We start from the raw sequence: 22,850 nt of genomic DNA, 5'->3' as shown, positions 1-22,850 counted from the left end.
CCTGCTACAGTGAGACATAGATCTGAGCGTCATCTGCAGAGTTGTGGTAGGACACATTATTGCTGTGTATTAACTGGCCTAATGGCAGCATGTAAAGATTAAACAACAGGGGTCCCAGGATTGACCCCTGGGGCACCCCACAGGTCAGGGACATTTTATCTGAGACACATTTTCCAATTTCAACAAAACACTTCCTGTTTTCCAGATATGACTTGAACCAGTTCAGTAGCAGCAGAGATGCCCTCCCAGTCCTCTAGTCTCTGTAAGAGGATCCCATGATCCACAGTGTCAAAGGCAGCACTCAGATCTAACAGGATCAAGTTGATGGCATTTTTAATGATGCCGTGAACCTTGTTATTGCAAACAGGACACGTAAGTTGTCACTGTAACTTCCAATAATGTCAGAAAAATACCTCTCCCTCGTTCTACATAAAGTAGAAGTCTGTGCATCATCTGTGGGTGGGCTCGCTGACATGCTGAGTCAGACCAAAGGTTTCAAGGACAGAACTGAGCTCTTTAGTGTTTCTGTCAAACACATTATCCACATGTACATTAAAATCACCTGTAATGACTAAACCATCAAATTCTGTGCATACGACTGAAAGCACCTTAGTAAAATCATCAATAAAACTCAGACAGTGCTGGGGAGGTTTGTATATGACTAAGTAGATTATGGAGGGGGATTGTTTTAGCTCCTTTTTAGGAAACATACTCAAAAGATAAAAACACCCCAAATGACAACCTGTGAGTAACTGAATGAACTTTAAAAAAAACCCTTTTTGTTTACTCGTGTTTCAGATTCAAATTTGAAGTTGGGTGGAGTTGATTCTACTAGAATTGCATTATCTGTGTTTTTGTTGAGCCATGTTAAGTCAAGATTAAAAGAAGAGATAAAATCATGAATTAAAAATGATTTGTTATTCTGCATAATGTATATATTTCTCCAAATATTTATAGTAAGTACAATGTGGGTACATCGCCAAATTGTCAAAAGTGTCAAATTTATGTGGGCACAAGGTACCACTGTTTATGGGAATGTGCTTACATCCAAACATTTTGGAATGAAGTCTGTGCCAATATTAGCAAAGCTATAGGTCAGCAGGTGGCAGGAAACCCAATGATGTGTTTACTGGGACATATTCCTCCTTCACTGGCACAAAATGAGCATATTGTTGAATCATTCTTAATGATGGCTAGGAAGAGCATTATGGTAAAGTGGGTGGGTGATGATCCTCCCTCTGTTTCCCTGTGGAAATCTCTGATGTCTGACCTCCTGTCTATGATCAAACTTGGATATTATATTGATGGAAATTCTCAGCTCTTCATGGACAGATAGAAGAAGCCACTGGAAGCAACTGGACTTAAGTCTCAAATAGACTCAAATGGACAGCCACTTTGGACTTGAACTACTACACACTTTTATGGATCCTGGATTGGAATATTTTATATATATATATATATATATATATATATATATATATATATATATATATATATATATATATATATATATATATATATATATATATATATATATATATATATATATATATATATATATATATATATATATATAAAGATTTGTTACATAAAGAGCTGACATTGAGCACAGCAAGCTTCAGAGTCGTTTCAGTAGGACTGAATGTTATCTTCTTACAGGGAATGTGAACTAAATTTCTTGGACCGTCTAACTGTCCTTCTGTTAATCAGTCTACATGGTGCAACTGTAGATATAGCTCCTTCACAGGGCCTCAGCATGATATTACCTTTATCATGAATATTTGTCCTGCAGCCTAACTTTTTGCCCCAAATAACACATGGCACTGTTTTATACTATTTAAAGATCTATGCAAGTTTGATTGATTATGGATTAAACTAATTTCAACAAGACAGAAATCTGTATAGACTGTGTGCTCACTGACTTGAAGACGGTCAGTTCGATCCCCACTCACTCCCACAAGTGCAATGTGGTTGTGTCCTTGAGCAAGACCATTACATATGAGTGACTGCTGCTTAAAAGTGCACTATATGTACCTGTAAAAGCAGGAGCACCCGTCTCTACCATAAAGGTTACATAGGCTTCTTTAATGACAAATAGCTGTTGGTGGCGCTGTGAGCTCAGATACAGAGTTTCAGCCACAAAGAAGAATCTCTCACGACATGCCGTAAATCGACTCTAAGAGTGAAACCGATACTGATGTTGTTTTGCTTGTTGTTTAAACCAGAAACTCTCTAATTACTTCAGTCCAGTAAGTGCAACGCTAGCCCTGACTTCGAGATCGTACCTTTCTTTAACAGAATAAACTTATAAATTAGATAAAACTTTCATATTATTCAGAGTTTCCTTTGTATCATAGAAGCTCTCTGTTACAGCGGGTTTGTCCGGTGTGTCTGTCCCGTCAAAGCGATGCTGGTCACCGTCTTCTGTGCACCCAGGGACCGTCCCGAGACCATCTTTTCCCTGGACGTGTCCCCGGAGCTGGAGCTCAGAGATTTCGTGGCACTTTGTGAAATAGAGTCGGGCATCCCTGCGGCAGAGATTCAGGTGAGGAGCAGCCACAGAGCTAACAAAGCTAATCTAGCCCTTTAGCCCCTGTGCTAGCATGAATCAGATTGTTTTGATCGATTTAGTGCTGGATGCAACCGTGACAGTTGTGTGTAATGAAGTACAGAGTCTTATCAAAAGTACGAGTTTTAATAATTATTCTACTTTATTATTGCACTTTATTTTATGAGATGAAATTGTTTTGACTTCTCACACAAACAAGATGATCTTTTCGCTTTCTTTTTGTCAAATATAACTAGAAAAATAATGCATAATTTTACAATGGGGCTAAATTTTAAAGTTGCTGCTTTTGTCACAAATTATGTGTCTTGTATGTTATGTGTAATCTTGTTACGAAATGCAATTCTATATTTTTAGATAGTCTATGTAGAACAGCAATTAAAAGACCCCACCCGTGCCTTGGGGAACTATGGAGTAAAGGATGGAGATGTGGTGGAGCTCAGACAAGCTGAGCGACGACCGCCACCCACGCAACCAGCCTTTCCAGGTATACAGCAGTCTAATATACTATATGGTTGTTAATATTTCAAGGTAGTCCTTATCCCTCTTAATAAAGAAAATAATATTTAAAAGAGGATACATATAGAAAAACTGGGCTTTACTTAATAGTAAGAATTATCTACTGTAAAGCCTGCTAGATTTGGTCAGTGGGATCAACCTTGGTCATAGACAAATGACACTTGGAGCATTTTATAATACAGTTTGTATTTCTGTGTCTCATTGACCCTGATACCTTTTCCTAAAACAGAGTGCATCTTAACATGTTGTTTGTGCCTATAGGTCTGCCCCACATTGACTTCCGCTCCATTACTGTCCCGGGCACCTCGGGTACAAATAACCAGCGTAATGCGCCTGTGAGGCCTCCACAGCAGCCGCAGCGCAGTGCACAGCCTTCCACACCCATGGCCTTCCGCGGCTCCTCTTCTCAGGGGCTGGACGACCCCGCCTTACTCCAGCAGATGCTGTTAGCCAGTCCACATGAGCTGTCCCTGCTCAAAGAGAGGAACCCTCCACTCGCTGAGGCTCTGCTCAGTGGAGATCTAGGTGAGGTTTATGAATAGTCTAGTAACTTTTAACCACACACTCCTTGTATTGATCAATTACTGTCATGCTTGACTGACAAAGCTCTGTTTTTAGTTTCATTTTTTATTTGTGCCATCTGTTTTAGATTGAGTACTGATGTGATAGTGTGGCCTTTGTAATAATGAAATGTTTTCTTTTTTCAGAACGATTTACAAAGGTGTATTTGGAGCAACAGCAGGATAGAGCCAAAAGAGAACAAGAACGAATCAGACTTCTCACAGCAGATCCCTTTGATTTAGAAGCTCAGGCTAAAATTGAGGAGGACATTAGGTATGTTATCTCAGTCATTCATGTTGTAAAAGGATGTTATGGTTTTTCTTCAGTTTTGCCTATCTTTTTCACATCAGACAGAACAATGTAGAAGAAAATATGACAATTGCTATGGAGGAAGCTCCAGAAAGTTTTGGTCAAGTAGTAATGCTTTACATCAACTGTAAAGTCAATGGGCATCCAGTAAAAGCCTTTGTTGACTCAGGTAATACAATGAATGCTTTTCTGCAGCTGCTCAAATGCATGTTGTCTTCAGTAATGTAATCACTGTCTTTGACTGCAGGAGCTCAGATGACCATCATGAGCCAAGCCTGTGCCGAGCGCTGTAACATCATGCGGCTGGTGGACCGGCGCTGGGCTGGCATTGCCAAAGGAGTGGGCACCCAGAAAATCATTGGCAGGGTCCATCTGGGTATGTTTAACATCGGTGGTTGGATAATTAATCAAATTGCCATTACCATGTTGTAAATGTCTTTGAGATATTATGTCCTGAGGATAGCACTAAATTTCTCCCAGTCTCCCAGTGGAAAACTGTATTTATGAGATCTAGGCGTTCACACACACGTACACTATCTGTAAAGATTCCAAAGCGACCTAAGTGTACTGCCTCTACCAGCCTCAGGAAGTGTGCAGTGGTCTCCTTTTACAGATGATTTCTAAGTCTTTGTATAAGTTTTTTTTAATGATTTCTAAGTCTTTGTATATTATTAAAGAAAAACGAAAATTAATTAATCTTGGATTTATATAGCGCCTTTCAAGATACTCTCAGTATCGCTTTAAAGTGCATTATTCTTTCACTCCTCACTCAGTGGTGTTAAGCTAATATTGTATCCACAACTACCGTGGGGCAGACTGACAGAAGCAAGGTTGCCAATCTGCACTATTAGCCTCTCTGACCATGACCAACACTCATGCAAACACAACATTCATACTAGGCAGTAGGCAATGTGGGTGAAGGGTCTTGCCTAAGAACACAACAACAGTTTTTGCTACTGGTGCCCCACTGTGGCACCTGGTATTCTCAGCAGTCTCTCATCTAAATACTAACTCAGCCTGGCCTTGCTTAGCTTCTGAGATTTTACGATGATTTTATGATTAGGCTTTGATATTGCAGTGATATATTGCTACTAATTTTATATTTTTGCATCTATTTAGCTCAGGTCCAGATTGAGGGAGACTTTTTGCCTTGTTCTTTCTCCATCCTGGAGGATCAGCCAATGGATATGCTTCTGGGTTTGGACATGCTCAAGAGACATCAGGTATCTCATGACCCCTTGTTCAGTATATAGTAACTAAGGGTGATGTAAACTGTAACTGAAATGTTGAAGTAATTTGTTCATTTTTTGTTTTTGCAGTGTTCTATCGACTTAAAAAAGAATGTGCTCTTAATAGGCACCACCGGCACAGAAACTCGATTCCTAGCGGAGGCGGAGTTGCCGGAGTGTGCCCGCCTGGCATACGGAGCAGAGGGCAGAGAGGAGGCCCGTCCAGAGGAGATTGCAGATAGGGAATTGGCGGAGGCGCTGCAGCGGTCCATCCAGGAGAGCGGTAAGGAGCTAGTCTGAACTTTAGCCGCTTTTTCTTCTGCTTTTTCAGTTTAGTAAGAACAACATCTGCATGAAGCTTTTTACTCTGTTTTATTTATGCACATCATTGTTTTCTGTAGAACAAGTAAAGTCTAGGCATCATAGTGTATAAGAAGGCAGCAAATTTAGAAGTGATTTCATTTCTATTGGATCGGGGATCTGAGTTAGTAGTTGTATTAGGTAATGACTGTAGTTCCATGATTTTATTCCTCTACACACCAATAAAAAATGTAGTAAATTGTTAATTGCTCTTGCTCTTAGGAATTGACCTGATTGCATCTTCCAATTGCTATATAAAAGTCTCTAGAATTAATCAAAATGTGACAGATTAATAACAGAATAATATAGCTTTGATTACCAGTGTTCAACGCAGTACAATTCAGCTGAAAACTATATAGAATGTAACATCACTATTATGATAGTTTATAAAATTCAAAATTTTAATTTAACACTTTTGTAATGTATTAAAGGTGCACTTATGCAACTTTTCTAAGTGGATGGAAATTTTCAATTCAATTTTATTTGACTAGCACATTTAAAATGCAACTTAAGCTACCCAAAGAAACAAACAAACAAAAACATATATACATAAAATACGACACAAAGGCAATAAAACAATAAAACCACAAGCTACCCTGCCTAGCTAGTATTAAATGCCGGGGATAAGAAATGGGTTTTTAGTCTGGTCTTGAACTGCTCTACAGACTCAGAGGCAGCGAGAAGCTGTTCTATAGTGTGGGTACTGTTACAGAAAAGGCTCCATCTCCTCTGGTTTTGAGCCTGGGCACAGCCAGCAGGAGCTGGTCAGCTGGAGTATGCGGCTCCAGAAGCTCTCTCAAATATAGAGGACCCATAGAATCCAGACATTTAAACACAAACAGAAACCTTTTAAATTTCATCCGATATCAAATGGGGAGCCAGCGCAGGTTGCACAGCACAGGTGCGATGTGCTCTCATCTCCTAGTTATTGTGAGCAGACGAGCTGCAGCTTTCTGGATATTTTGCAGGGACAAATGGTCCAGCTCCACATACAAACTATTACAATAATCCAGGCGCAACGTTACAAACGCATGGATAGCTTATTCAAAATCTACCTGTGGAAGGTAGAGCTTTACTTTGGCAAGGAGCCTCAACTGAAAGAAGCTGGACTTTATGACAGAGCTAATGTGCTTGTCCAGTTTGAACATAAAATGTTCACAGATCTGACCTGTAAAATGGCCTGTATGTGTAATGCCATATCGTGTAACATTTCAAGCAAGACAAAATAACTCCATGGAGACAAGCAAGTAGCACACTTTATAGTGCACCTTTATGTCTGTCATTGTCAAACATTACTTAAATATTAAATATACAGTTCTAGAATTGATATTTAGCTTAGTAATTCACAATAAGTAAGTTCCATGTACTTCCATATATTTCTGTCAGTTGTTGATGCTGACTCTTTTCACCTCGGTGCGTGAAAAGGCTGACAGTGTTGCATGCCGTGTGATCGCTAACTCTCTCGTCCTTTGCATGATGTGTGTGGTGTGTGCCTAACCTGAGCAGGACAGCACTGATGCACTGGAGGCAGCAGGAGAGGGCCCTACCAACAAGGTACTGCAAAAACAACCAACCTACGACCAGTGCTAAGGCCATTGCTGTTGATTTCTTTCATTTTCAGTTTATTTTGCTGCTGTTTCTATGATTGATGTTGTAGTTTTACTTTGTTTGCTCAGTAGTTCGGATAGATCTTATCTGATTTATATTGCCCCTGAAACAAAAAAAAAACACAATTTATCTCAATGGGTTACTATTCTTTGTAAATGGTTTCAAGTTTAAAATGTGCATATTATTGTCATTTTTGTTTCAGGTTTTCAATGCTAACAAAATAGTTACATTAAATAATTTGTGTAGGGGTAAATTATACATGCAAGTTTGATTTAGCCGCAACTATCTACTAACAACTTTTGGCTTTCCTAAAATACAATGGCTTAAATATCACAAAAAGAAAATCCACAAATGTTGAAATGGATTAGTTCTTCTTGGCCATTACAACAAAAATCTGCACATTTAAAATTTTACCTGTTCCCCATCTCCATTAAATATAATGGGCATCTATAATGTGTGCCATTCAGTAATAGTAGCTCACTATTACCATTTTGTGTAAAGCAATACTTTTAATGATAACAGACGCACAATGCACTGAATAGTCTGATAAACAAAAGTCTTTTAAAGCACAGACAGGCCAATGTAAGGTCTACAGTTTCAGGGGCAATACACTGTTATAGCACTATTTTGATTTCATTGATTTGATAAATATTGGTATTAATTTTGATCAAATGTTTCTTAAATCAGATTAGGGGTGGGCGATATGACAAATAATTAATATCACGATTTTTAAATGTTATCACAATTCATATCCATTTTAGTATCTTTATATATTGTCTTGAAAAGGTAAATGAATAAATCAATGTAATAAAGGCATCTGCGTCAGAAAGATTATCGCTCTAGTAATTAAATTAAAGAAAAAAGTAAGAAAATTAAATCACAATATGACAATTTCACCAAAATACCTCAGATTACGATGTTTATTGCCATATTACCCAGCCCTTAATCACACATAGTGTATTCTAGCACTCTAATTAATTTCTATCTTCTCATAGACACTGCAGATGGACAAACTACCTCACCCCAGCTCCCGACTCCAGTCTCATTACCCAAAACGTTAAACCAAATGTCATCCACTTACTCAAAGAAACCCCCAAGTCCAACCCCTGGTCCATCATCCATGGTCCCTGTAGATTCAACCTCATCAACGGGTCAAAACCAGGATTTAAACCAACCTGGACCATCTCAGAGCCATATTACTCAACAGATTGACTCCAGTGTGCCCCCCACAGCTAGTCCAATTACTACAGATGCCCTCCCCACATCTCCCATGTCTACAGAGATGGAGGGAGAAGGATTGATAACAGATCAGGTATCAACTGACGACATAAAAAGCACTACAAATCCAGAGCTTGATTTGTCTCCAGTGCAGCCAATGGAGCAGGAGGCGCTGAGTGCAGATGCCCCACACCAGCTAGACTCTGTAGAAATGGCTCCCCCTTCTGTCAGTGAAGGGAGTGCGCCAGAATCAGAGCATCGCACTCGCTCCAATAGTATCCCGTCATTGGCTGCAGCTTTGAAAGAGCTACATGAGCTGATTGTATCAAATAAGTCAAGTGACGGCTCATCTTCTCCACCTCCACGCCTTTCTGTAACGGACAATCCCGAAACATGCCAAACTGAATCATCTTGTACTGCCATTTCTCAAACAACTGATGCCAAAGTTGACCATCATGCTACTAATACTTCTACTATAACTACTACTACTACTACCACCGCCACTGCTGTATCAGATGAGGGACTGTCTGATTGTGCAGAGTTATCAAGCAATGAGGACAATGTAGAAGTGGAGATGGGAGAAAGTTTAGAAGAACTTAAAACACAACAGTGTCCTGAGGAAGAGACAAGTGTACAAGATATAGCCAATTTAAGCAATGATCCTTTATCTGAGATTGGTCAAGAAATAGTAAGTGATGATCATAATAGGGAGCACGACGTAACTGAGGCAGAAAGGGCTGCTAGCAATAACAACCTACAAACTGTTATTCCTTTAAACTTGGAAAATGAGCAAAATTCCATTGTTTCAGACCCCGCTCCAGCCTCTCCCCAAGAAGACGCCCTAGCTTCTATTTTAGCCCGTCTTTCATCTCAAAGCGTAACTCCACAAACCGTAGTGGGACGTTTCCCCATAGAGCACATCCAGAGGATCCAGGCGGCTGGTTTTTCGGCTCAGGAGGCTGCAGAGGCGTTGGAGAGGGCCAATGGGGAGGTGGAGAGAGCCCTCTTCGCTTTACTGGCCCGGAGCATCATTGTGCCCACCTAAATCAGCAGGTTTATACCAGAGGTGGACAGATAAGAGTAACAAAAATGAAATGCTTTATATTGTTGCATGGATAAACTACCCATTTACAAGTTAAAGTCCTATGTTGGAAGATTACTAAAGTGGGGGTAGAGTATCAAAACAAATTGTGGTACTGTAAAACTGCAACTCGCAGTCTATGCATATTTGTTGGAAAAATACTGAATTTCAACATACTTTTTTCATTCTTTCAGATATTTTTGTTATTTTATTTGGAACAATGTATTTTATGTTTTTATGATTATTGAAGTTTAATGGCAAAGGCATTCTAAACGTATTTTTTGGAAGCTGGTTTACAATATTATCTTTACATTGTGAAGTAAAAATGTATAAGTAGGTTTAATGTGTCAGGGAAAGTTCGTCCTGAACAATCTGATGTAGGCTAATACACCCATTTTAAAAATACAGGGCTACACTTCAGATGGTGTTTAAACAGAGAATTGATAATGGCTGATCAAGGGACATTAATCAAGTTGAAATGAATAACATGAATAATAATGAATAACACACAAATTAAGAAAAAATATTGTTCTAAAAATGCATCAAAACAAAAACAGTTGTGTTTTTCCACCTCTGGTCTAGACTGCACATTCTGATCTGTAATGTGGGCCTCTGCTGATCATGAGCACATCAAACAGGGAAACGTTTCTTATAAAATATAAGAAGTGGAAATAAACTTTTATCTGGACTTTTTGATACGTGAGGTGTGTTTGCATGCAGATGTTGTGGGTGCCCGCTCATTTTTATTGTTTTAAATGAGATTTTTCATTTATTTTGATTGTATAAATGCCCAATGGATGACTTGACATTACATTTTTTGTTTTGTTTTTGTGTGTAGAGAAAAATAACAGATTTTTACTCATATGCTCCCTGTCAGATTATAGTTCAATCAATGGGCATTTGGACTCATTTCAAAAAGTGAAACATTTAGTGGTTTAAATTAGCCTTGCATTTACAGATTTTTGAAAAGGTCATTGAAAAGTATAGTTTTGTTTTTTTTTTTCCTTTTCCCTGAATGGCACTGAGATACCAAATGAGTGTTCAGATATGATATATGGGATTACAAGCATAGAACGGGAAATTACATAAAATATCAGATTTTGTCACTATATTGTTTTCCATTATTGCCACAGTTAGTATCAGTTTATGTTAAATTTACATTGTGTCAAATCATTATATTTCATTTGTGTAGTTCTGTTAGATTAAGGCCATGTCATGTTTTCTGTCTTTGTCCAGGATTTTATGGCTTTATGATTCAAACATGTTCAGGCAAATTGAATTATTTACTTTTATCTTGTATGAAATTTTAAAATTGCAAATAAAATGGTAATAGTATTTGTAAATTTTGTATGTTTGCCTAAGAGAGCTTTTGTTAACACATCATCATTGATATTTTAAAGCTACACTATGTCACTTTTTTATGGGGGGAGTCTGCTATCTGCTGTCTACATGGACATGTATTGCTTTGCCTGGATGTTTCACAATGGGACATTCAAGCTTATCTAACTTGCATTTACTCAATTTTAGGTGTTGCTCAAAAATACATCGTGACTTTGCTTGGCTGGCTTTGCTTGCATGTCTCCATGGAGATGAGTTTAATGCCATACTGTGGAACATTCGAGGCATAACAGTAACGTTTTCATGGAAACAAGAAGGTGGTAGTTTTTGTTTTTGTTTTTTTTCCTTTTAACTTTCTTCATGTTTTGACTTTTGTTAGATCGGTTTATGAAATTGTTAAAACATCTGAATGTTCTGTGTTTGGTACATTTAATTATTGGCCAGAGTTGACAGCAAACCAACCAATGAAAGGTACATTTTTTTTTTTTTTTCTACAGAATATGCTATTATGATTATCCACAACAGACCACAAAGAGCATATTGTAAACAAACCAAATATTCTGTTTTAAACTTTGACCTTGTGTGGGCGGGGTCTGCTAAAACACACCTGACTGAGTTTATTTAATCTTGAGCTCTTTGTCCAGTCGTCTACATCTTATCAGGAGCCATGGCTGAGTCAGACCACAGTGAGAAAGACCATTGTGGTTTCGGGACTCAATCCATCTCAAATATGTGCTCTCAACTTAAAAACAATCTGTCTGGAAATGGATTAATGTCACAGTTACGTACTATGAAGTTTCCTGAAAAAATGTCCTCCAAGATTCCACAAGCGAGCGCTGAAGCAGAGCCTGACTCAAGGACGCCAGATGACCAGCATGGAAAGTAAGTTAAAACATTAATAGGTTCTTTTAAATAATATTTTTTTTATGATTTTAATTCCACATATGTAATTGTTATTTGCCAATGCCATCTTTTCATTAATCCAGATTTTGGTTCATAAAACCAAACCAAGTTAGCAAAAAGTTAACTGCACTTTTTACACTGTTTTACACTAGAGTTTCAGTGCCAGCTAATAAAATATGTAAACATATTTTGAAGCTTTAATATTATAATTTAGCTTTAATATTGAACTTATTTTTCAGTAAAACTTTGAATAAGCATACATGGATTGATGGTCATATAGAGTTATTGCACTGCATTGTATCACATGCTTTTCTTGCGGACGTGTTTGTTTTTGTAGCTCGTCCACTGACTCCTCATCATCCCTGAAATCAATGGCCTTAACACGGACATTGGATTTTGACAAGATTTTCTCAACTGTGGGAAAGATGATCTTTGACCCGTCAGACTCAGACGACCTGGATGACGAGGGGTATGCTGCTGTTAAGTCATTTATCAAAATGTTGGGGCATATTTAAACTAAACATTATTGTCCTTATTTATTGTAGGTCAGAGTCAAATGAAGGAGAAGTACAAAGTGCGAGGGTCCGCTCAAAGTTCCTTCATAATTGTAAGAGTCTTTGCATTTTAGCACATAAGATGCACTATGTAACCTGGGGGTTCAACACCTCTATTGCATGAAATGTTCAACAGTATGGCTTAAACTCCTCTATCTTGCATTTATTCAATAACAAGTATTTTTAATGCTTTAACTTGACCTGCTTGTTGTTTCCATGGTGATGGACAAGTTTAATGTCAACTGCTCCAGGGAAAGCAATAGCATTTCTATTGATACTACAAAAGATGTAGTGTTGTAGTGAAAATTGTGTTCTATTCTCATTTTATTTTATTTTTAATATATTTTATGCATTCAATAAATGCATCTTGCAAAGCATTAATATTATAAGCAAATAATGTAATCAGCGATTTCACATATTTTTGCCGCAGTACCTCTCTATCAGGACTACTGCCTGAGTGTGCGTGACGACATTCTGAGACTGAAAAAGTCAGAGCTGCTGCTCTCGAAGAGTGTCCTGGGTTTAAAGACTCAACTGGGAAAGAGCTACCAGTCCCGAACCGAGTCCCCTCAGCGCAGTCACAGTCTCTCTCCTGGTGGTCCCATCTGCTCCACCCCTCCCACACCCATTAAAGTGACACCCAGCACCCTGTGGCAGGACCTAGAGGAGGTGAAGGGCTCTGGTGTGCTCCAAAACTTAAGTGCAAGAGAGACAAGACTACATGAGGTATAGTTTTACTTTTTACCCTCTGTCAAGACTGTACATCACTGCACTGGTGGTGATAAGATAATATTATAGCCACAGCTGCCCTGAGGTAGACGGACAGTAGCCAGGCTGCCAATTTCCACCATCAAACCCACTGACCTCCACCAATCGCTCACTTGAACCATTTTGTCCATTATGAATGTGGGGTTGTAAGTGTCTTGCCTAAAGATACAACTACGGCATTCCAGTATTCCCAGGTCTCCCATCCCAGTATTAACCAAGCCCCCCACCCCTTCTAAGCTTCTGAGATCAAACAAGACTGGGAACACTCAAGGTGGTAAGGACAATAATGTAAGGAATAGTTACAATATAGTTTAAAGGATGAACATAAAACTCATTTTGTACAGTGCAAATCTCAGTAATGGTTAGATTCATGTCAGTTACAACTAATGTATTAAATATAAGTATTTGTTTTGTTTTTAGACATCATTTGAGTTGATCTGCTCCGAAGCATCTTACATGAGGAGTCTGGAAATCACAGTTAAACATTTTTATGTGTCCAACGCCCTGAGACAGACACTGACTCAGATGGAGCATCACATCCTGTTCTCTAATATTCAGCGTGTGATGGTGGCCAGTGAGAGGTAAGTCCAGTGTTTAAGTCTCCAGTTCAGTAGCCACTATAACTTCTACTTCTTATTATAATGCATATTTTCAGATGCTCAAAGTTGTTTTAAAATGCCATGCAGTAGTTTTAATACAGCACTTTTTTCATGTACCATTCATTCACTCCACATACTGGTGGTAAGCCACTTTAGAAGTCACAGCTGCCCTGGGGCACACTGACAGTGCAGATCAGTAGCCAGGCTTCTTACAGCCCCTCCAACTACCAACAATCACTTACACACTGCATTCATAGTTGAGGTGCTAGTGTATGTAATAATATGCTCAACACTTTCTTTACCTCCAAGTATTATTTCTCCTCCTACTGTAATTTCAAACTATTACAATTTGGCGTTTGTGACCTTTTTATTTCCAAAATGTCTGAACATGTGCTACAGTTTACCTCAGGAGTGTCAAACTCAAATTCACATGGGCCCAAATTTAAAAACTAAGACAAATTCACGGGCCAAACTCAATATTTATTGAAAAATTGACTGTACCTGACATGTAATGATTATTTCATATGGAAACAAACTTTAGTTTTGCTTAAACACAAAATCTGGAACAACACAAGCTTGATATTACAAACATATGAGAAATTAAACTTGAAAGAGGACACATCAGGAGTATTCATTTCTTATTTTAAAATAAATAAAATAAATTATGTCTCTCTCTGTAGCAATTAATTTGGCTGAGGTGACCAGTAGCTTGGTGGCTAATGAGTGTCAAGAGAAAAGGAGGGGCGCTTACTGGTCTTAACTGCAGTGCACTAACAAAGCATTCTGGGATTTGTAGTATTAGTGGTACATGCACTATATACCGGTGGGTCCACTCTAATGTACATTTGATGATTTTAACTTGTTTTAATTTGATTTTACTGGGAAGCACTTTGGTCACCTTGAGTATTGTAAAGTGCTCTATAAATAAATGTTGATTGATTGATTTGAAATGATGTCAAAGGCCAAATAAAAGTACACTGTGGGCCAGATTTGGCCCCCTGGGCCTGAGTTTGACATATGTGACCTGATATGCTTGTGCTTAACTCATCTTTTCTGAATTTCTCCACCTTCTTTCAACATCTACTGTCTTTTTAAAATATTTAAGAAACCATAAAGATAAAGTCCTGCACTTTGACATGGTTGTTTGTTTTTTTCTTAGATTTCTCACAGACTTGGAGCTTCGACTGGGAGAGTGCATCCTGATTGGTTCTCAGGTTGGTGAGGTTGTGCTTAGACACTGCCCTGCGTTTCGTCGTCTTTATGTCCCTTATGTGACCAATATGTCATACCAGGAGGCTCTCATCGGGCAACTGCTGTAAGCCACTCATTCATACAAATCATGAATCAAATTTGAAATGGTTGAAAACACAAATTTCTGTTTCCAAAGGCAACGAAACAAAGATTTCCAGCATGCACTCTCCAAACTTGAGAAGAGTCCAGTTTGTCAAAGGCAGAGCTTGAAGTCTTTCTTGGTTTTGCCATTTCAGAGAATTACCCGGATTAAACTTATTCTGGAGGCGAGTATGTTAATAGATGTAAACTAGGTTTAAGAAATCTGTTTCCTTGGTAATATTTTGGTCATCATGTAGTTTTAGAAGCTTTTATATTGTGTTTCTGAATAAAAATGGGTAGACATGCAACCAGTGATTGCAGAAGTAACACAATGTTGAAATGAAGTTGCCTCTGGTCCTACCCAATTGTAAGTTTATCCTGTTTTAAGACAGTTGGAGTGGTCAGATATGAGTGACCATTAGATGTGGTGGAAATTGCATTTAAGGTATCCCTCATTTCCTATTTTATCTTACAATATCACACTGTTTAAATTTCAGAGTATAATGAAATTGACTAAGCCAGAATCTGACTCGGCCACCAACCTTGAAAAGGCCATTCAAGCCATTCATGAGGTAAGGTAAACATGTATAATAAGTATATTAAAGAAGACATATTGTGCTTGAGGCTGCTATATATTGATAATCAACAAGACCTGTGGATTATTATGTTATAGTTTGCACATTTTAATTCGCAATATTCATCTAAAACGGCTTAATAAAAAAAACAAGTCCGCTTACTTCCACATTAGAAAACTGCAGTGCCCATTGGGAGCTGATATCGCCATAAACAACAACACAGCAAAGAGTTGTCTGCCCCTCCTATGGATAGTTGTAGGATTTGGCAGTGTCACACAGTTATTTTGGGACAAATGAAAAAAATCCAGCAAGTATCACCAATTTAAGAAAGTAAAATTGGAGAGCGAAATGTGTACAGAGCAGTGGGCGTACACCAGTGATGCTGAAAACGGAGGTTGATCGACAATATGGTGAGAGGGTAAATGACAAAGGGGAAATGGCTATAACATGGTTAAAAGCTCTGAAAAGTTGATTTAGCAAAATGGGTCTGCTTTCTTCAAATACTGAAGTACTAAATATGTTTCTTTTCTCAAACAGGTAGTGCAAGAATGTGACCAGAAAGTTCGAAAAATGAAAGAAATTGAAGAACTTGTCTGTTTGGAAATGCTGCTTGATTTTGGTAACATTAAGGTAAAGAGCAAATGCCTTTTTAAATATTATACTAACTTCTCAAGTGCATCATTAATCTGATCTTTATTTTCCTTTCAGTCCATTCCTCTGGTCATAAGTGGCCGTTTCCTGATGCACAAAGGTCCTTTGAAGCAGCTGAGAATGACGAGCTCTGTTCACTCAAAAATTACATTCACAAATATCTACCTCCATCTCCTCAGCGACATCTTAATTATTTCTTCTAAAAGGTTCTCGCACACATCAGAATTGATATTATTGTAGAGTTCTGTTGTAAGGAAACATGTCAAATTTTCTTTTGATTGGTTATTTTCTGAACTCAAGGGCTACTGTAGGCCGTAACCATGGACTTATTAAACCGTAACCCAGGCCAAAACAAAATAGTAGTCTCAACTCACTCGAGTCGGTGTCCAAACAGACCAATAGAACCTTCAACTTGTTGCCATAGCAAACAAGTTTCACATACAAAAGCGGTTACATTGAAAACAACACAAACTTACAATAACAACATAAGGTGTCAACTCTGAACTAAACACAAAATATCACATCATTACAATATTAGCTGATTTAAAAGGGACAGAACAGAGGGCATTGTTGTCTTTTAAAATGGCAACTGATTTTATCAACAAAAAAATTAAGTTAATGGACCTGTTTCTATTAAGGTGTTTTAGATCAGTGATGCGATTTACAATGAACATATTATAAAATGATGATATATGCTTGTTTAATACTAAAAACTATGATGTCTTCTTTTCTTTTAATACACAATGTGCTATCTATGTATTGAGATTTTGTTGTTCTCTGCCTTGTTCAGAGATGAGCAGTTCAAAGTTCAGGATCACGCAGAGTTCCCATCACAGATTCGCTGTGAGGCCCTAAAGGCTGAGGTCCTAGGTCTCCCTGAAAACTCATTCCTGCTTCATCTATCCAAGAGGTCCACAGGAGAAGCTACAGTTTTAATACTAGCTACTGACAAAAGGTAAGAAGTGACATAACATTTAAAGTGCATGTGATCTAAATCTTGAATGAAAAATGTGCCTAGATTTTCTAGTTTTAGGCAGCAGATGTCACACATTCAGAGATAATTTCATAACATTGGTTGCTAGGTAAAAGTTATTATGGGCCAACATTTTTCTAAGTTCCACATGAGTTATGATTTTATAAAAATGGATACATCCATTGTTTGCATTTATTGCAGTGAAACATTTAGGAAAAACATGCATTCTTACTCTGAGCAGGCTTGCATATCCACAAACCTGACTCTTCTGACCTGACTCTCCTCCTGCTTGTTTCCATGGGAATGTTGTTCTTTTGGCCATAATCTTGGATAGTTTGGTCTAAAAATCTATCAACCATGTATAATAGTTTTAACTTATTTTCATGGAATCATGGTAATGCAATCTCTAGAAAGTTGCATATTGTAAATTTTAACTGATGTAAAACTATAGTAAATATTTACCACAGGTACTATCTCTCCAAACTAAATAATGGCAATAGAATAATGTGAAAACCTGTCATATGCGCTTTAATATTTCATCTAAAATGTGTAATGTCTAACTAGTCAAATTCTCTGGTGTTTTCAGGGATGCCAAGGAGACGTGGATGAAGGTTTTATCTTCAAAAAAGTGATTTATTTTTTTTTAGAATTGTTTTGTTCACTTTTTAGAATTGTTTTGTTCATTTTATTCACTTTATTTAAACACAGGTTCAAAAGTTTATGAAGCCACTGTTGTATCTCTAAAACTTCACTTCTATCACTTAAACAGAAGGAATTATGTTTTTACTCTTAACACTGACTAGTATAGGTTTGTATTACAAAATGTATTTTTTTTCCAATAATGCATGTTTCTTTTACAAAATAAATATAATTTAGAGTTATTTGACAATGCATATGTGCAGAACTGTCTATGCAAAAACATGGTTGTCTAGGGATGTTATTGCTTTGCTGGAATGTTTCAGAGTATGGCATTAAACTTCTCCATCTTACATGCATTCCTACTGTGAGCAGACTCTCCTCTCCATAGACTGGGCTTGTAAGTTGGCCTGGTTGTGCTACCTGCTTGTCTCCAAATGGATAAGTTTAATGCCGTACAGTGGAACATTCCAGGTGAAGCAATAATCTACATGGAGACAAGCAGACTTTGACCAAAAACTACACAGTGCACCTTTTAATGTGTGTGCACAGACACAGTAGACCCAAAACTCAAAGGAAAGTCTCTGACTCTGTGTGGGGCTGGTCCCTCTCTGCTCCAGCTCGGAGCCAGTCCTGATGCCACAGATTTTCACACAGAGAGTTGAGGAATGGAGCCACATCACCCAAACCATCACTGACCTCTCCCCCCACACGCAGCACCGGGAGCCCCCAGGTCGACCGGAAGGCCCGCACATCTCGCTCTGCCACGTCACAGTGCATAAACAGGTCAAATCTGGAGCAAAGGTGAAGGAATACACGTGTCTAACAATTCAATAGTATATGTAAGTAGTTATATTCTCCAAGTGGGTAAAGTTAGGACTTGGGATTTACTTTGGGGAAATTTGGTGGCCACGTGATTTTACAAATACTTTGGTAAATTGGTCCTCCATTTTATTGACCCTTTAAAAACAAAATGCATTCAATATTATTTTCCAAACATAAACAATGTAGACTTTTAATCAGTGCCATTAATTTGGCCCCAAAAATGGTCCGATTTCTTTAAACACTGAATGCCAATCTCTATTAAAATGCAATGGCTCTGGCTATAAAAAGCATTCAAACATTCAACATATTTAACAGAGCCCAGTTGTTCCAAATTCCCAAACACAACACTGAATGACAAATATTAAAAAGATACTTTGTGCCAACCACCAATTTGACAACCCTGTCCAGAGGCGGTGCCGTCCACTTGGTTATTTGATTTGGGAGGTCTTCAAATGATATTCGATCGGTGAATGAGAACAGAAGGAGAACTGCATCCACCTGCTCTTTACAAAACTGCAAGGGAAAAAATGAGGCCATAATGCTAGCTTCAGTGTGTGGGTGACATTATAATGGTTATTGCACTAACAGGGAGCATATGGTCAAATCTTTTCAGAGCATTCTCTCCACAGTCCCACAGCTGAAGGCGAAAAAACAGCACCCTTCCACTTTCTTTGATTTTCACTGGCCAGTACACTATTGTGGTCTCAATACCTAAACAATACACAAGGCTGGATTATTGTATTTATTTTGTCTTTAAACCCATCAAATGTTATTGCGTCTTACCTATGGTTTCATAGTGCATATTGGGAATATTTACACCAGCCAAACGTGCCACAACAGAGGTTTTCCCAACTCCACTCTTTCCAGAAAGAAATATTTTGTATTGGACAGTGTCTACAGCTGCGAGGGGGGACATCATGGGGGACTCCAATAAGCCTTAAAAGAGATCAGATTAAATTCAAACACTGTACTTTCTTTGTCGATTTAAAACATTACTATTTAAACATCATTTGCCATACCAAATTGTCTCCTCCTTTTCTTGTGTAGGATCTTGGTGAAATACTCTTTGCTGTCCTTACACTGATGCCAGTCCGCTACAATGATAGACCCGGGAGAAGGAACCTGGGCCATGTTGTAAATTGAAGCTATTATTATTACATTATCATCGGGTTAATGGTATAGACATAACCCTGGGCAGTCTAGAAAAGTGAATTGTACCCATATTAATCGGTAAAGTAAGCGAAAAACCTCAAACGTACACCCCAGAATGAGGCAGTGATGGAGACTTCCGTAAACTTCGAAGTTCCTTAGAAACGTGTCGTCACTTCCGCTTGCACGAGCCCCCTATTTTTAAGTTTTATTTTATTTTATTTTTTATTTTTTTTCAACGTTTTTCAGTCTTCAGTATGAACAAAAAATACCAACGATTCTATTAACGATTATTCTAACCTACTTTGATTGGCATAGTATTTTATTATGTCGTGTGCATTGCAATATATATATATATTTTTTTTTTTAATATTCACGGGTTATCAGCAGTGTGCGTCATATCAAACAACCCCTGTGAAAAAAAGTTAAGTTAAAAAAGTTAATGTTACCAGTTAATTGCACTGACACAAACTGCAGACATGGGGACTGAAGTTTTCCTGAACCTCCTGCTGTACAGGTGAGAGAAACTTTCACTATAAATAATATCGGTAGGTGTTAAAGAGATTGTTGTTTAGGCCTAGATTTAGATTGTGATACTTTTGTTAAATAAAAAAAAATGAAAACATCGTACAAAAAAAAACATGAGCAAGTTTAAATCTCCCTTAAGTGAACGACCCTAGAATTAAGTTAACTTAATTTAAATGTTTCATATAAGGAGTGCATTATAGTAACCCATCTAACCAGTAACAAACTCGGAATTAAGTTAAAAGGAGTTGAATGGATGTTGTAGCGTTATTCAGCCACTAGAGGGCGCTAACGTCCCGCATTATGGGTTTCAGGATTGGGAAAAAGGCATCACCATCTAGACTGTACCCCAAATCACAATTAAAGAAGGAGACAGCTTATACATTTTTACATCAAACATAACATATTTTATTCATTCATTTGTCAGTTGTGCCCTCTGAGCTTTGACTGTCAGGACACCACTGCTCCCCAGGTTTAGCGTCACAGAAACAGGGTCCACATCTGCTGGAAGTTTACAGCGATGAGACAAAGTGTTGGTTACCGTGCCATCTTCTGCCATCTAAATCAAAGCAATACACATTTTACAGAAAAATAGAAAACCTATAGTTATTAGGACTTAAATTGGGTTTATGTCCTAGAATCTGGATTGGTCATAATGTCATTTAGGGCAAAGAAGCAGCTCTCTGTGACTGAGGTTTGACTGTAGATTGTGAATTGAAATGTAAGCTAATGTTTTATTTGTTCATTTGTGGTTACACACAACTTCACAATAGGATTAGCTTCTCTTGGCAAATTTAATATTGACGTCTCAGTAATTGAATATCAACACTTTTTGTTAGGGGACGTAAAATAACAATAATTTTACTGTGTTTCATGACGATAGGTCCAATAATTTGAATTCACATTTTGGCAGTTGACAACAAATTCTGAATGCCTCTGTAGACTGTTGTAATGTCACATGAACCCTCTCCAATTAACCCAAATAACACATGTTTCACTTACTTTTTCAGCATGGACTTCGATTAAGTTGTTTGATGAAGTGATAATGACATCTTCAGGTGCAAACTCACTCACATTCACAGAAAACTGAAAAGTATTTCCAATTACTTCAATCTTTCCTGTAGGATATGAACGCTCTGAAACAAAAACTTACTAAAATTACTTATTAGAAGAAACATTTACAAATAATTGAAAGTGCACTATGCCACTTTTCTGGTTGAGGGTAGATGGCGATGTAGTTACTTCATATTGAATGTTCCGCTTATTAAATTTATCTTTCTCCATGTAAAAAACAGGTGGCACCAAGGCTAAGTTACAAGTCACGTCTGTGGAGAGGTGAGCAATTTTTAAAAAGCAACTGTAAAACAATAAATGCAAGATATGTTTTTCAATATTATACTGTGAAACATTCCAGGGAAAGCAAAAATTTCTCCGTTAATACAAGCAGTGGCAAACCCTCCATCAGAAATGTTACATAGTGCAGTTTTAAAAGTCTCACAACAATATGAACACAAAGATTTTCCGTTGTATTCACCATAGCCGTGCAGATGTCCAGAATCATCCAAGAAAGTTGTAGACCCTCTCTCCATTTTAAGAATAAGAATTTATTTCAATCAACCCTATGTCCCATTGGATTGTGGCACTAAATAAACCAATATCCAATAATACTCTGGTTCATAAACAAGGCACTTGACTTTCAAACCACTCCTCTGCCTGGAAGTGTGATCTTTGTCTGAGAGATTGGGTGGGATACATTGATCTGATGCTAAATTTGCCACCAGCGCACGAACTGTCACTCAGTTAAGGTTAAGTTTACCAAAGGTGCTACTCTTGGCCAGTAAAATGTCTTGTATGTGTTAAAAATGAAAAAGTGATTGTTTTAAGGGCAGTTTCTGAGGGACTTGTCTCAAAATTGGCACTTTACCGGGGAATTGTCAATATAAACAGAGGAGGGGGTTTACCTTTGCTAAGTGACAGTGCTGTGATGAAGCTAAGTGGTGTATAAGTGTGATTTTTAGCTCCAGTCTGTTAGAAGTGACAAAGTTTGATCTAAATAAAGCAACGCTGTCATAACAAGAGCAGCTAGAACAGGCCAGATGGGGATACTGGGAAATACTGACAAAAACAAATATCTAGATATAATTGTTTTGATTCTCCAATTGACGATAACCTATTCAGACAATATTATATGTGCTAAAACATGTCTACGTGTCTTGTTTCTTTTTTTAAATCAGACCTTATTACAGTCTTTTTAAATAGTCGTTTTATGATTCACAATATTCCAGTTTTTTGTAGAACACTGTCGTGGTGATGGTGGCTCAGTTGGTAGAGTGTTTATCTGCTGATCTGAGGGTTAGCGGTTTGAATCCTTCTCTCCACGTAAACATCACCGGTTGAGCAGACAGATCCACTGACCCACAGGTTTCCAATGCAATTCTAGTTCCCACAGATGAATGCTGTTGTTGTGTTCTTAGGCAAGACACTTAATCCATCTTGCCTCCAGTGTCTGTGTACACTGATGTATGAATATATGTGTGAATGGGTGAGTTCCTTGAAGGTAGAAAAGCTCAA

At 37.9% G+C, this 22,850-nt stretch overlaps 5 protein-coding genes across 8 annotated transcripts in view; 3 read left to right on the top strand and 2 right to left on the bottom strand.

Moving 5' to 3' along the window:
* Nucleotides 1-2,132: 2,132 nt before the first annotated feature.
* The window catches only part of ddi2 (DNA-damage inducible protein 2), a 158,344-nt gene continuing 137,626 nt past the window's right edge, over nt 2,133-22,850 (top strand). The window contains exons 1-12 of one of the 4 annotated variants that reach the window (XR_008648690.1): nt 2,147-2,249; nt 2,358-2,545; nt 2,924-3,053; nt 3,347-3,610; nt 3,793-3,919; nt 3,997-4,124; nt 4,203-4,331; nt 5,075-5,178; nt 5,275-5,467; nt 7,051-7,098; nt 8,148-8,281; nt 8,315-10,801. Coding sequence is in view for 2 of the 4 variants with exons in the window: in XM_055221607.1 (XP_055077582.1) it covers nt 2,408-2,545; nt 2,924-3,053; nt 3,347-3,610; nt 3,793-3,919; nt 3,997-4,124; nt 4,203-4,331; nt 5,075-5,178; nt 5,275-5,467; nt 7,051-7,061 (1,224 nt within the window). In the remaining 2 variants the exon portion in view is untranslated. Of the gene's footprint in view, nt 2,250-2,357; nt 2,546-2,923; nt 3,054-3,346; nt 3,611-3,792; nt 3,920-3,996; nt 4,125-4,202; nt 4,332-5,074; nt 5,179-5,274; nt 5,468-7,050; nt 7,099-8,147; nt 10,802-22,850 lie in introns of those variants that run through there. The other 3 variants (XM_055221607.1, XM_055221606.1, XR_008648691.1) reach the window with 3 other exon arrangements.
* si:ch73-15b2.5 (rho guanine nucleotide exchange factor 19) lies at nt 11,432-15,157 on the top strand. The gene is made up of 7 exons (XM_055222003.1): nt 11,432-11,671; nt 12,030-12,161; nt 12,238-12,299; nt 12,677-12,972; nt 13,435-13,595; nt 14,773-14,928; nt 15,001-15,157. Exons 1-7 carry the CDS (start codon nt 11,457-11,459, stop codon nt 15,155-15,157), a joined length of 1,179 nt encoding a protein of 392 aa, XP_055077978.1. The 5' UTR covers nt 11,432-11,456.
* Nucleotides 15,447-17,933, top strand: LOC129456229 (rho guanine nucleotide exchange factor 16-like). The gene is made up of 5 exons (XM_055221609.1): nt 15,447-15,517; nt 16,058-16,150; nt 16,229-16,377; nt 16,962-17,126; nt 17,731-17,933. The coding sequence occupies exons 1-5, from the start codon at nt 15,449-15,451 to the stop codon at nt 17,774-17,776; spliced, it is 522 nt and encodes a 173-aa protein (XP_055077584.1). The 5' UTR covers nt 15,447-15,448; the 3' UTR covers nt 17,777-17,933.
* cplane2 (ciliogenesis and planar polarity effector 2) lies at nt 18,071-19,881 on the bottom strand. Its single transcript, XM_033967358.2, has 5 exons — nt 19,625-19,881; nt 19,389-19,541; nt 19,192-19,316; nt 18,979-19,118; nt 18,071-18,573 (listed from the first exon to the last, which is right to left on the bottom strand). The coding sequence occupies exons 1-5, from the start codon at nt 19,734-19,736 to the stop codon at nt 18,351-18,353; spliced, it is 753 nt and encodes a 250-aa protein (XP_033823249.1). The 5' UTR covers nt 19,737-19,881; the 3' UTR covers nt 18,071-18,350.
* LOC129456231 (heat shock protein beta-7-like) lies at nt 20,691-21,880 on the bottom strand. The gene is made up of 3 exons (XM_055221611.1): nt 21,814-21,880; nt 21,282-21,415; nt 20,691-20,838 (listed from the first exon to the last, which is right to left on the bottom strand). Exons 1-3 carry the CDS (start codon nt 21,866-21,868, stop codon nt 20,692-20,694), a joined length of 336 nt encoding a protein of 111 aa, XP_055077586.1. The 5' UTR covers nt 21,869-21,880; the 3' UTR covers nt 20,691.

This window comes from Periophthalmus magnuspinnatus, chromosome 5, assembly GCF_009829125.3.
Source record: "Periophthalmus magnuspinnatus isolate fPerMag1 chromosome 5, fPerMag1.2.pri, whole genome shotgun sequence".
Classification (NCBI taxonomy): Eukaryota; Metazoa; Chordata; class Actinopteri; order Gobiiformes; family Gobiidae; genus Periophthalmus; species Periophthalmus magnuspinnatus.
Note: the sequence above shows the minus strand (reverse complement) of the source record. Positions and strands in the feature narration are given on the sequence as shown.